Source organism: Ostrea edulis, chromosome 3, assembly GCF_947568905.1.
Source record: "Ostrea edulis chromosome 3, xbOstEdul1.1, whole genome shotgun sequence".
Taxonomy (NCBI): domain Eukaryota; kingdom Metazoa; phylum Mollusca; class Bivalvia; order Ostreida; family Ostreidae; genus Ostrea; species Ostrea edulis.
In genome coordinates, this window is record NC_079166.1 from 92,003,983 (window position 1) to 92,018,182 (window position 14,200).

At 36.5% G+C, this 14,200-nt stretch overlaps 1 protein-coding gene across 1 annotated transcript; it reads right to left on the reverse strand.

Moving 5' to 3' along the window:
- Positions 1–491: 491 nt before the first annotated feature.
- Positions 492–12,248, reverse strand: LOC125672714 (uncharacterized). The gene is made up of 5 exons (XM_048908933.2): positions 11,890–12,248; positions 10,399–10,842; positions 9,760–10,215; positions 7,268–7,408; positions 492–7,090 (listed from the first exon to the last, which is right to left on the reverse strand). The coding sequence occupies exons 1-5, from the start codon at positions 11,945–11,947 to the stop codon at positions 6,936–6,938; spliced, it is 1,254 nt and encodes a 417-aa protein (XP_048764890.2). The 5' UTR covers positions 11,948–12,248; the 3' UTR covers positions 492–6,935.
- Between the last annotated feature and the right edge of the window lie 1,952 nt (positions 12,249–14,200).

Below are 14,200 nucleotides of genomic sequence, written 5' to 3' on the forward strand. Positions count from 1 at the left end.
CTAAGCATAGGTCTAACTTTGTGGTACTTACAGCTGGAGACGTCTCAATATGAGTGGCACATTACCGAAAGGACGTAGAACAAAAGCAATCATTTCTTTATTTTTCTTGAAAATGTCAAAAAATGGAGAGAATCAAGATACATTTCTAATTGCAAGAATGAATATGGAAAGAAGCATAGTTTGTTGATTATACAGTATTAAATCAAATTATCATGTGCTTTATGAAATACACATTTATTCCACTTTGACTAACCTGTCATTTCAATGTCAATATTACAAGAGTTATACCGGTATTCAGATGCATTTTCTCTTTGATAACTTTATTCCTATTTCTTTGAAATCACATCTTTGTGCAGGCATCGCAATGATTGAAAATATTCGTCCTCTGTTGCATTTGACTTAAGGGGTAGATACGTCATCGCTGAAATATGCCACTATCCCAGATTTCTCTGATATACAAAGGGGCTTTACTAATGAAATAGAACACGTAAAAAATTGCATGTTTCTTTATTTCAAAATTGTAACGAAAAATGCATAATTTGTTTGAAATATAATTATTGTAGCAAAATATCACGTCCTCTGTGAAGGTTCGATATGGATTTTATGCATATTCCATACAGCGTCAAATATCTACTTTGAAATAAGTTTATGCGATATTTGAAGTGTATGTTAATGCATTATTAGTGTTATTATTGTTAATACATGTACTGGAAATATTATGAAACACATTGTGTGTCTATATTCTAGCTTCATAGTCTGACACATGCAATGACTTGTAAGTATTTCCGGAATTCGCTTGTTGTGCATTCATCATTTGTATTAATTGCCAAAGGTTCTCTGCTAACCGAAAAGATATGTGATTGAAGGTCCTCGCTGTGAATGAAGGAAGAATTAAACGGTTTAAGGCCCGTTAAAGCCTACGATATGATATTTTTTTCTGTATAAAACCGTTCGAGGTATGTAATTATCGTGATATCAAGACGTTCAATTTTCATCTGTGTCCGGCATCAGTACAAACAAGATAGATACGATACACTCACTGTGGTCTTTAAATGAAGTGTGTAAACAGTATCATATGTAAAGTAAACAGTCATATTGAAGTGGGCTTTAGTATGGCTGCATTAAAAACATCAAGGAATTCATAATATGCACTACCTTAGTTTCTGCGTTCAAATAGTGACAGTGTTTACTATAAAGATTTGGTTCAACAAATCTGATATGACTAGACAAACAATGTGTATTTCTGAAAGTTAAGGTAACTCCATACTCGCAGTTTTATCTGATACAAGTTTAAAAGGTGTATTTATTTCCATTCATTAGAGTTAAACCTAACAAATTATCAAATACGATACATAGGTCATCACACTTTTTAAGATGTGAGACGTACATAAACAGAATCATATATCACCGTCAGAACTTGCATTTTTCCTTAAACAGCGTTATTAAAATTTCATACAACTGGTTAAGACGATATGATAGCATTCATAAGAATTTCATGAAACTGTATCTTCACAAAAATATACAAAAATAGCTGTAAAAAATAAAGGAAATATATCCCATTGTAGACTTGATAGAGAAATCAATAAAAACAGAGTTATTGCCCTTAGATTCAATATTTTAAAATGTATCATTGATTATTCATCTATAACTTAGACTTTTGGAATAGTTTATTTTTAACAAGATTTTTTACAATACCTATCGGAAAAGACTCCAACAAAATGTATGATCCTATCATGCATAAATCTAAATTAATCATCACAGGAGGGTGGAATTACTTTAAATGATAATATACTAGCGGAAAAAAGAAACTGTGTATTATAAAATTTAGTATAATCTTTCTATATTTATTGTTTCTATTTATAAAATATATTCAGTCGATAAAGGTGATGTTTTTTTTAACAATATCGGATAGTACCCGACTCAGATACACGTACTCTTTCATGGTTAGTGAACACATGTTGTTTATTGAAGTGTTCGTATGCACGATTTTTACTGGCCAATACTGTTTGGAGTAAGAAGTGTAAAAGGTTTGTTTGGACATTATTCGTTAAGGAAAGCACTTTAGTTTTGACAAAATTTACCTTTCTGTCACGCGACGACTCAGCGAAAACCAACGTAATCATGCTGTTGGGATGCTTCAAGCTGAAATGGCACAACATATCGTAGCAAGACACATTGAAGTTCATCGGAACACCATCCAGTCATTATGGAGACGTTTCCGACCATCTGGTAACACTCGGGATCGACCACGTTCTGGGCATCCTCGTGTGACGTTGCGTAGACAAGACAACCACATCAGACTTGTGCACCTGAGAAATCGTTTCAAAACAGCAAGTTTGACTGCTCGTAGCATTCCTGGACTTAGACCAATCAGTCCAAGAACTTTGCGTAATCGTCTGCGCGAGCACAACATCAGACAAAGATGTCCAGCGGTGCGTCCAATACTGCTTCAACGTCATCGTATCGCTAGACTAGCGTGGTGCAGACGACATCTGCAATTCAGAATACAGGACTGGGCCAATATTCTGTTTACTGATGAATCCCCATCTTATTTGGATAGCAGTGAAGGCCGTTGTAGAGTGTATCGTCGCGTTGAGGAACGGTATCAGGACGCTTGTGTTGTGCAACGTCGACATTTCGGTGGAGGTAGCGTTATGGTGTGGGGTGGACTAACAACACGTGGAAGGACCCCTCTACAAATTGTCAATGGAAATCTCACCGGCGTACGCTATCGAGACAACATTCGTCAGCGCCATGTGATACCCTTCATACAGAGACAACAAAATCACATCACTATGCAGCAAGACAACGCAAGGCCACGTGTTGCACGTGTAGTCATTGACTTTTTTGTTCAACAAATTGTCGATGCCCTGCCTTGGCCAGCTGTTTCCCCCGATTTATCGCCGATCGAGCATGTCTGAGATGAAATGGAATGACGTCCGCGCTGTTTACCAAATCAGCCAGTTACATTGGCTGATTTGGGCCAGGCTTTAAACAACATCTGGAACAACATCCCTCAAGCATTTCTGAGCATTTTAGTGGCATCAATGAGGCGCAGTTGTCAAGCATGCGTGAATGCAAATGGTGGTCACACACATTATTAACTTTGTTAATTCAAGTTTGAATACCAGTATTTTTCGAGGGTGTTGAAATTGATGTTATTCGATGTTAACATTAATGAATTATGAAATGTTGTAACGAATACATTTGTTAACTGTATTACAAAATGTCAGATTTGTTCATTGTCTTTTTTTATTATTTTTTCATATATTAAATAATGCAGTTTCTTTTTTTCGCTAGTATATATGACCTGACTTGCCTGTGGTCGCACAGCGGTCGCGGTCAGGTCACCGAGTGGACCCAGTCGAGGTATTTTATCAAGGGGACTAGTATTAATCCCTAAAATTACCTAAGCAATGAAACAGAAATGTACAAACATTCACATTCAATGAAATAAAATAGGTTTTAAAAAACATCCGAATACAATATAACAAACTTACGCAAACATTAAAATGCATCAAAGCTGAATTATAGAAAACACTCAGACACAATACTAGAGTTTTACTACAAATATTCAAATGAAAAGTTGACATAACGAACAATGATCAAGGGAAAAGTGGACATAACGAACAATGATCAATAGAAAAGTAAACATAACGAACAACGATCAATGGAGAAGCGAAGACAACGAATATTGATCAATCTCAAAAACAAAATCAAATTAAGAGTAGGACAAACACGAATCACTGAACACACCAAAGGTGTGATCAGGGGTCTGGAAAAGTACACGTCCCTCATTGACTGGTCACACCCACTATGAATAATCCGTAGTCAAAATCAGTATGTCAATTTTATTTAAAACTTATACGGTACCAATTTGATGCACCAGATGCGCATAAATCCCATAGAAAATATAAAAATTAAAAGAAGGACAACCACGGACTCATGGACACACCAGAGGTGGGATCAGTTGCCTAGGAGGAGTAAGCATCCCCTGTCGACCAGTCACCCGTTGTGAGTCCTATATCTTGATCAAATAAACAGAGTGATCCGTCGTCAAAATCAGTGTGTAAAAATGATCTACCCATTGGTGCAAAAGAAGTCGGATACAATTCCAAAAAAGTAGAAAATATTGAGATACACACTGACACAAACATTGAAATTGAATACAACAGATTTATGGAAATATTCAGATACTTTATAAGAGATTGTTAACAATACTTCCGACATGAACATTGATGAAGGTGTATTTACCAAATATACCAACAATGCACCTTCCATTTAGAAAACATAGGGGCACGTGACACATGATTTTCATGCATATTCAATTTTTGTTCGAAAACCTTGCAAGTCTTCCATCATAATCATACGAAAAATCACATGAAAATATCATGCTAATTCATTTGCACTATATCCATGCGAAATTCATGTAATGGTCTTTTTTTCGTATGATATTTTATCATATATGTGATATTTTTTTACCATTAATCATGTGATAGTCGTGCAGTAGTTGCATGGAAATGGCATATTTATGACAAAATGAAGGAACAATAAAGCTTTTAGGTCATTAACTTCTTAACTATCATCCCCATTCTTTTCAAATTGGTATAAAGCATGATGAGACAAGGGGGGGGGGGGTGACATAAATTGTCAATTCCAGGTATCCTGTATGAGTCATTGAGCAGGAATTTCTCTACTAGAAATCCCCGGGGTTGAGATTCTAACTACAGGGCTGGGTTAAACTTCGTAAAACAGTGTTTATATGTAACCTATTTTAATGGCATCTTTAATAATGCTATTGATAGTAAATTAAAGCTAAATAGAAATTTAGAGGAATGTAGCCTTTGTGCTTTTTATGATCCCAGGAGTAGGTGCTTTTGGTTCCAGGGTGGGATCATAATTATAGTGACCATTGTCCTAATCATTTGAAAGATTTCCTTTTGAATTTCGTTGATGCTGTACATATTTACGAGAAGCAGAAAGGGATATACATGTACCAAAATTGTGCATTTCGCTGCCCAAGGTTTCTGAATCTAGGGTGGGTTCAAAATAGTCACATAGTGTTAATATAACATATATTGAATTATGTTAAGTCTTTTCCTTAGTATGGACAATTACGGGGACATTTTGTTTAATATTGCTGTTGAACATTAGAATTAACCTTATACATGTATATACATCACAGGAAATTTATTATAGACTTCACAGTCCTGAGGGCTAGTTACTGTTGACTCATATTCGGGTAACCGATAAGTCCTGCGAGCTTCTTGTAAAACAAAATGATAATGTGCATGACATTCAGACATAGTTTATATGAGAATCATGTTGCCCTCTTTTCTCTGAGTGCACCATATGCAAAAATATCAGAATCGATAAAAGAAAGGCGAAGATAACGAACAGTGATCAATCTCATAAATCCCACAAGCAAAATAGATAGTTGGGCAAACACGGACCCTGGACACACCAGAGGTGGGATCAGGTGCCTAGGAGGAGTAAGCATCCCCTGTCGACCGGTCACACCCGCATAAGATGAAGTAGCTATTGAAAGAAAGGTTCTGCACTAGTTGTACTATAAAAGCTGACTGAATTTATAATCTGCAATAGTTTGTGACAGTGACCTTTTTTACCAGTGAACTGCAATGCCCTTTTTTGTAAGAATGGTGGGTTGTGTTTACTAGTGAACTGCGATACATTTTTGTGTGACAGTGATGGTGTTTTTACTAGTGAACTGCTATACACTTTTTTGTGACAGTGATGGGTTTTTTTACTAGTGAATTGCTATACACTTTTTTATGACAGTGATTGCTTTTTACTAGAGAACTGTGATGCACGTTTTTGTGGCAGTGGTTTGTTTTTTACTACTGAACTGCGATAAACGTTTTTGTGACAGTGGTGTGTATTTTTACTACTGAACTGCGACGCACGTTTGTGCCATTGGTGTGTTTTTTACTACTGGAACTGCGACGCACGTTTGTGACAGTGGTGTTTTTTTACTACTGAACTGCGACGCACGTTTCTGTGATAGTGGTGTGTTTATTTTTACTACTGAACTGCGATAAACGTTTTTGTGACAGTGATGGGTTTTTTACTCGTGAACTGCGATGCACTTTTTTCAGTACGAACATTGATTGCTGTATGTATTGTTATTAAATTCACTTTACTCACGATATGTCTAGGTCCTACAAGTATTAGTGGGTGCTTCCTGATCTCGCTGCTCGAATTCATATTGACGTGATTTCCATCCACTCAATAATTTCGTAAGTAGGATGGTGCATAACGATTGACTGTAAATTTCATTTTCTTTGCATTCAGTCCTTGGTGTCTCGCATAATAAATTTTGTAAACGAACAGAAGAAGCAAATTCCAACCGTGCAGGACCATATTGAAAACTAGCGATATCGCTAAATATGTAATCCTGGATAAATAAAGGCTTTATTATTATTATTATACCGTCTCTAATACAATCACCCAACTCCTCCTCAGCACCTAATCCCACCTCTGATATATCCAGGGGTCCGTGTTTGCCCAAATCTCTATTTTGTATTGCTTATAGGAGTTACGATATTATCACTTTTCGTTATCTTCACCTTTTATAGAGCTCACGGCGGGTGTGAACGGTCGACAGGAGATGGTTACTCCTCCTAGGCACCTGATCCCACCTCTGGTGTGTCCAGGGGTCCGTGTTTGCCCAACTCTCTATTTAGTATTGATTATAGGAGTTATCAGATTGATCACTGTTCGTTGTCTTGTACCAAATGTTTAGGTAACAACGAATTTCCTTCAAGCGGTTTCAGTTCCGAATATTGATTTACAAATATACAACGACAAACTGGAAAACCTGAACCGCTAGAATAACTCGGGTCAATAAACATGATAACAAACCATTAATTTTCAAGCACATTCTCCTCTTTCAAAGGTACACATAAAGTCATTTGTCAGATAATCTTCACATAATCATAGTCCAGGGTGGAGTTGTCTTGAGGCAGTGGTGCGGTGTACATATGTTCTGGTGTTCCTAGTGTTTGTAAAGTTTCGTACGCGTTAACTTCATTCTCCGTTTCCTCTGCTATCTGTGTGTCTACCTTCTTTACTAAAAATCAAAATAATGAAAACTTCTAAGTCGCATGCCTTAACATCAATGATAACCACTATTGCAATTCAAATCTTGGCCTATTCTTAGATTACCGAAATGTTTATCATTTTCCTCAATATCTCTGCTAAAGAATGGAAAAATTACATGGATGATTTCTTAAAAGCTGTTCTGTACCTTGGACCTTGTGAAACTTTCTCCAGAGGATGATGCCCAGTGTCACTGTCACTACAACCCCCAGTATCCCGAATGTAACCCCAAGAATTGCGCCGTAATTTGGTGTATATCCATGTTGGGAGTTTGGTTGCTGCGAATCGACTGAGAGCAATAAAAACAAACAAAGCAACGGTCAGATTATACAAAACTAATTAAAGCAAATAAACAGTCCCTGTATTTGACATGCAATATTGAAAATAAGTTATTCAGTTTTATCACAACCTCAGGATTTCTAACCTTGTTTTGTACCACATGGGAATACAACACGAAATGCATGATGATTTTGTTTTTAACGCTTGAACATTTAAAAATAATCAGCAGAAAATGAAATGCTTTCTATGAAAAATACAATCCTAACGGGAAACAACAACGCAATTTCAGGATCATACTGCAACCACGCTCAGATTTTTTATATCAAAGCATTTAAATAAAAATATAAACTTTCCATCAATACACTCTACATGGATCGGTCGCAGGAGCTCAGTGGTAGGGCGTTCGCTTCATCAATACACTCTACATGGATCGGTCGCAGGAGCTCAGTGGTAGGGCGTTCGTTTCATAACCTTGAGGTCGTGAGTTCGAGTCCAGGTCGTGTCAAGACCGCGTGAAGTCTCAGACGTACACATAGATAGCGCTTGCTCCTTCGCCATACACTCGGCATTTATAAAGTTTAGAAGTGAGAATCAAGGGCCATTGGGATAAGACTATGAAAACCGAGATCTTGTGTCATTGCAGGCGTTAGCGTGCTAAAGAACCCTTACTGCTACGGCCCTGAACACAAACTATAGGAGTACATGTAAGTTTAAATTTTATATCAAACTATAGGAGTACATGTCAGTTTAAATTTTATATCAAACTATAGGAGTACATGTAAGTTTAAATTTTATATCAAACTATAGGAGTACATGTCAGTTTAAATTTTATATCAAACTATAGGAGTACATGTAAGTTTAAATTTTATATCAAACTATAGGAGTACATGTCAGTTTAAATTTTATATCAAACTATAGAAGTACATGTCAGTTTAAATTTTATATCAAACTATAGAAGTACATGTCAGTTTAAATTTTATATCAAACTATAGGAGTACATGTCAGTTTAAATTTTATATCAAACTATAGGAGTACATGTCAGTTTAAATTTTATATCAAACTATAGGAGTACATGTCAGTTTAAATTTTATATCAAACTATAGGAGTACATGTAAGTTTAAATTTTATATCAAACTATAGGAGTACATGTCAGTTTAAATTTTATATCAAACTATAGGAGTACATGTCAGTTTAAATTTTATATCAAACTATAGAAGTACATGTCAGTTTAAATTTTATATCAAACTATAGAAGTACATGTCAGTTTAAATTTTATATCAAACTATAGGAGTACATGTCAGTTTAAATTTTATATCAAACTATAGGAGTACATGTAAGTTTAAATTTTATATCAAACTATAGAAGTACATGTCAGCTTAAATTTGTGGTACTTCGCCTACTGGTGACTTCTCAATATGACTGAAAAATTCTCGACGGGACATAAAACAAACAACCATCTGCATGGTTTTTGCTACTTGATTCCTTATCTCATCTAAACTTCTAATTCCCTTTTTAAATGCCAACGCAAGGTATGATCGTACAATTGTTTATCCATTACAATTTTCTCTATCATTGATGGTGAATCTATATCCTGACCTAATTATGTCTTGAGAACGGCTATTTATTGCCATTTCCACTTTGCCGTTATCATCCCTATCTATCCTAAACTGTGGCGTGTTAGTAGTTACTGCGACCCCCACATCTATACTAAACTGTGTCGTGTTAGTAGTTACTGCGACCTCCACATCTATCCTAAACTGTGTCGTGTTAGTAGTTACTGCGACCTCCACATCTATACTAAACTGTGTCGTGTTAGTAGTTACTGCGACCCCCACATCTATACTAAACTGTGTCGTGTTAGTAGTTACTGTGACCCCCACATCTATACTAAACTGTGTCGTGTTAGTAGTTACTGCGACCCCCACATCTATACTAAACTGTGTCGTGTTAGTAGTTACTGCGACCCCCACATCTATACTAAACTGTGTCGTGTTAGTAGTTACTGCGACCCCCACATCTATACTAAACTGTGTCGTGTTAGTAGTTACTGCGACCCCCACATCTATACTAAACTGTGTCGTGTTAGTAGTTACTGCGACCCCCACATCTATACTAAACTGTGTCGTGTTAGTAGTTACTGCGACCTCCACATCTATACTAAACTGTGTCGTGTTAGTAGTTACTGCGACCCCCACATCTATACTAAACTGTGTCGTGTTAGTAGTTACTGCGACCTCCACATCTATCCTAAACTGTGGCGTGTTAGTAGTTACTGCGACCTCCACATCGGTACTATGTCGCTCTATTATATTCAAACCCAAGTTTTATTGTTGTAATACCAAAGCCGGATAAGTAAAGCACCTTCAAAAATCCATACTCCAGGTGTCCCTAATCCAGTTGAAATTCCAATGTCTGCTACATTGATTGTCTCGTTCAGCTCTAAGCTCAGAATATTCTCCAGTGTTGGACCTGATTCGTCTTTAACAATTTGCCCAACTCTAATTTCCTTAAATTTCCAACTAATTACAAACTTCCGAAAATCTTCACAATCTAAAATGCGCCCTGTGTATTCAGTCCAGCACGTCCCGTTTGCTTTTCTACGGATACACGACTGGGAATTTCTCCACCCGCCGAGAATGATCTCCAGAGGTTCTTTATCTGAATACTCCAGCACTACATGAGCTTCTCTGCACGCCTTCACTTGGAAACAGATTGACGTAACATTTGTGTCAAAGATTCCTTCAGTGCCTAAGTACTGGTATTTGTATTTGCCTGGCGTGAAGATAGACTTGTTTCTTGATGCAAGTTTCCGATCAGCTAAAGAAAAAGTGCGACAATAGTGATATTATAATATAAGCAAAAGTGGAATTGTCTTAAAGATATCAAATATCAATAGCAATCTGAAAAACAATGTGCTTAACGAATTAGTCCTAATTTTCAACTAATTTTATGTGAAATATATGTATTTTGAAATTACGTTGCTGATAAAAGAGTTCAAACCTCCAAAGATCCATTCCCCTGAGGCTCCGTATCCCGTAGAGATCCCAATTTCCACATCAGGCAGCGAGTTATTTACACGCAAGTCCAAAATGACCTCCCGTGCGTCACAGAAACTCGTTGATTTCCTTACTTTAATTCGTCCATTTCCCCAGTATACGTTGAATGTTCGGAAGTCGTCACAATCTAAAATATCACCGACGTATTCAGACAAACACGGTCCTTGGATTTCTGTTCGCAAGCACGACCTGGAGTTAGCCCATCCACCAAGAACTATCTCTAGCGGTTCTCTGTCGGAAGGACGCAGAGTCACGTGAGCATCATTGCAGGCCCGCACCTTAAAAGTAATGGCGGTTCTGTTTGGGGATGGTATTCCATATTCAGTGAGAAAACGGTACCTGTATTGGTCTGGCGTAGAAATCGGAGTGTTGTATATGCCATAGATACCTAGTAATAAATCAAGAAATGCTGATTCCGTACATGGAACAGGTTTAGATGACTTCCCTGCATATGATGATCAGGATGGGCACCAATACTGAGCCCGACCTATCTGCCCAACGAACAGGAACCTAGCGCGTGTCTGTGTGGTTTTAATTTTATTTATTCTTTTTTCTTTTTTTTTAGATTTTCCTCAAAAAGAATTATTTGACAGAAAGTCTTTGAAAATAACATAATTGCATTGTATTAGGAAATGACGAGATATTGTCCAATTTTGTATCGAACACAAATTGATTAATTTTGGTTTTCAAGAACATGCAAGTATTGTTGTTCTCGTGTGTTTACAGTCTGTTATCATTAATTTCCCCATGATGTATATGCTTTGCATTGGTAATTTCACAGTGTCACATTAATTAGTCGTTACATGTGACTACTTTACGATGTAGATTAAATAAAGGAAGTCAGCAAATATATTCACTGAAATCGAAAGCGTTGCAATTCATACACTCATATATTTTCAAAAATTAAATTTGTTTTTCATATTTACATTCTATTTTTATTTCTTATCTTTTATTGATTTACAGCCGGTAAAATAGACTATATTTTTTCAATATCCCTACGCGCATTGTTCACACATGCAGTGCATTCATGACGAAATTGCTATCATTATATTTCGTAAAAATATTAAAGACATAAAAACATTGCAAAAGTAAATATGTCCAAATATTCACGCCATTTTTGAAGATTTGAAAAACCACGTGTTACGTGCCGATGTGTTAAGCGTAAATCTGCTAATTGGTACGCGTGTGAAAATGGTGTCATTACATATGGAAATCATTTAAACCTGTTTAGTTAGTGTGTATTCAGAAAATAAATGAATAGGTTGATTAATAAATGAATAGGTGAATTAAAAGAATTATTACAAAAGCACAGTTCTCGCCCAAAATATACATATACTCAGCAGTTCTGATTGTAGAAATGGTGGTGAATATGCATGATTTGTTATTGTTACTCAAATGACATTTCTCTATCTGACAAAGCATGCACATGAATCACCTGATGCACAAATAATAGCAACCACAGGAAAGAAAGCTGTCTCTATAGTATCCCTCATTTCTCTACTGTGACGTCAGCATACAGGATCCATAGTCGTTTTCCTTAAAAATGTGAATGCCCAGAAAAGCATGGTTGTTTTGGAAATCCGACACCATTGGTACAAAATCACTGTAGCGTAACTTTCAATACACAAACCACAATTACTCGTCCACTAATGAAGGAGGTCAGAGAAAGATATAAATAAAGCACTTGTTGACATTTCCCCGTGCGTTACCTACATGTACGTGTTTCATAGTAAGTGCTCGAAATCCAACGGGCGTATAAAAAATGTGTCTCGTTACTTAGGATACGGGTTACTCTCGACATTACATCACGACCGGATGTCAAGTCCACTTACTATATTCAACAATTGAATTGTGCATGTGTGAATATAAAGTGTATGGTACATGCATGCTGGGTTTTTTTAATTATTATTTTGTTTTGGTTTAACTGTTTTCTTTGGGTTTTCTGGGGCGGATCCAGGAATTGTGGTTACGGGGGGCGCCACTTTATAAAGCAGGGGGTCTAGGGACCGCCTTAAGGTGGGGCCCCAGGATGCGAAGCCCCCGGAAGCTCCTGGGTTTTACAGATTTTATAGGGCTTGTAATATGTCTCCTATGTAGTCATTTGTTCTATTTTCTATCATTTTTAATAAGGTGAAATTAATAAAATGACACAAATTTTAAGGGTTTTTCGAAAAAATTAAGTTCTTCCAATAAAGTAATTCCAGAAATCAAAAGATTTTGTCATTTATTTCTCCGGGAGTGCAAGAAATTATTGCTTCGTTTATTGTTTAGTACATTTTTCTAAACAAGATACCACGATTTACCCCCCCCCCCCTCCTAAATCGGCCACTGGTTTTTGTTTGTTTGTTTTGCTCAGTTGTAGTCGACGAAAAAGAGCAGGTGCTAATTCTAGAGCAGCTGTGGTTATCTTTTTGAAAAATTAATGGCATTCAGTGGCGTAGCTTCCTATGAAGCACGGAAGAATGTGCTTCCACATTGTTGTGGTAAAAAAAAAATGAATTAATTTAAAGTCAAGTTAAAATGAATATTAGATTTTAAATAATATAAAAATACAAAATATATTAAGAAAAAAAATGGCATAAAAGTTAGTGTTGTATTATGTTTATCAATCTATTTAAAATCAAAGGCACATGGGGTAAGCCCGGACATGGTATCCCACCCCTTTCATTAAAAAAAAATTAATTATCAATTAGATTAACTGCAATTTTTTTTTTTAGACGTTATTTACTCTAGTTATAACAACTAATGTGTTTCTGAACTCTGTCAAAGCTTTATTTAAAACTACTAATATTCGATTGTATTTTCTTTCATTTTAGATACCTCGAATTTTAGTTGTTTTAATTAAGCTTTCACGGAATTCAAAAACACATTTAATTTAGTTGTTATAAAAAGAGTACAAAACGTCTCAAAATAAAACAAAATGCAGTAAAATTAATGGATAATCTTTTCTTTTCTTTTTTTAATTGAAGGAAGTTACAATGTCCTTCCCCATGTGCCTGTGTTTAAAATTAAAGAAAATGTGTATTGGAGACTTTTAAAATACCTTTCTTAATCTTAATGCACCAGCTTCCGGGGGCTTCGCCCCCTGGGTCCCCACCAGGGTTTTGCCCTGGACCCATTGGGGGCCTTAGGGCGGCCCCCCAAACCCCCTGCCCTTTCTCCTTCCATAGTTATCTCCCCCAAGCTACGCCACTGGCATTTAATGATTCATTCGATAGTCTCCATTCACTACTGCCTTGTTAGTGATACATCTGTTCTGTTCCAGAGTCGTATAGGCCTGTTCTTTTCATTTAACAACACGAACCTTTCACATTGGCATAAACAAGTTATAAATAATTACAGATATAAGAAAGAAACAGCCAGGTTGTATGTATTATAGGACGCACAATATAAAAAAAAAAACACGAGGGGTATTTTTGCTGCGCCAATTATGTAAATTATCCTTTCAAAATTACATTGCCTAGACACGTATTCCTTATGCATTGCCTCTGTAATAAACCTTTATGGCTTCATTGCGTGGACCCCGGGGTCCAAGCAGAAAATGTATACGCGAGGTTAAACCGGACGTTGTGGGGAGAAGTTAGTTTGCGCATACACAAGTGTACGCTAGTTGAATCGGGATCGGAATTTATTGTCAGTTTTGATAAAGGCTTTAGCTAGCACGTTACCATACATATGGGCCACAAATGAACATGCTCATGCACAAGTATATGTGATTCAATAATTTTTCTTTTACTGTGAGGGAT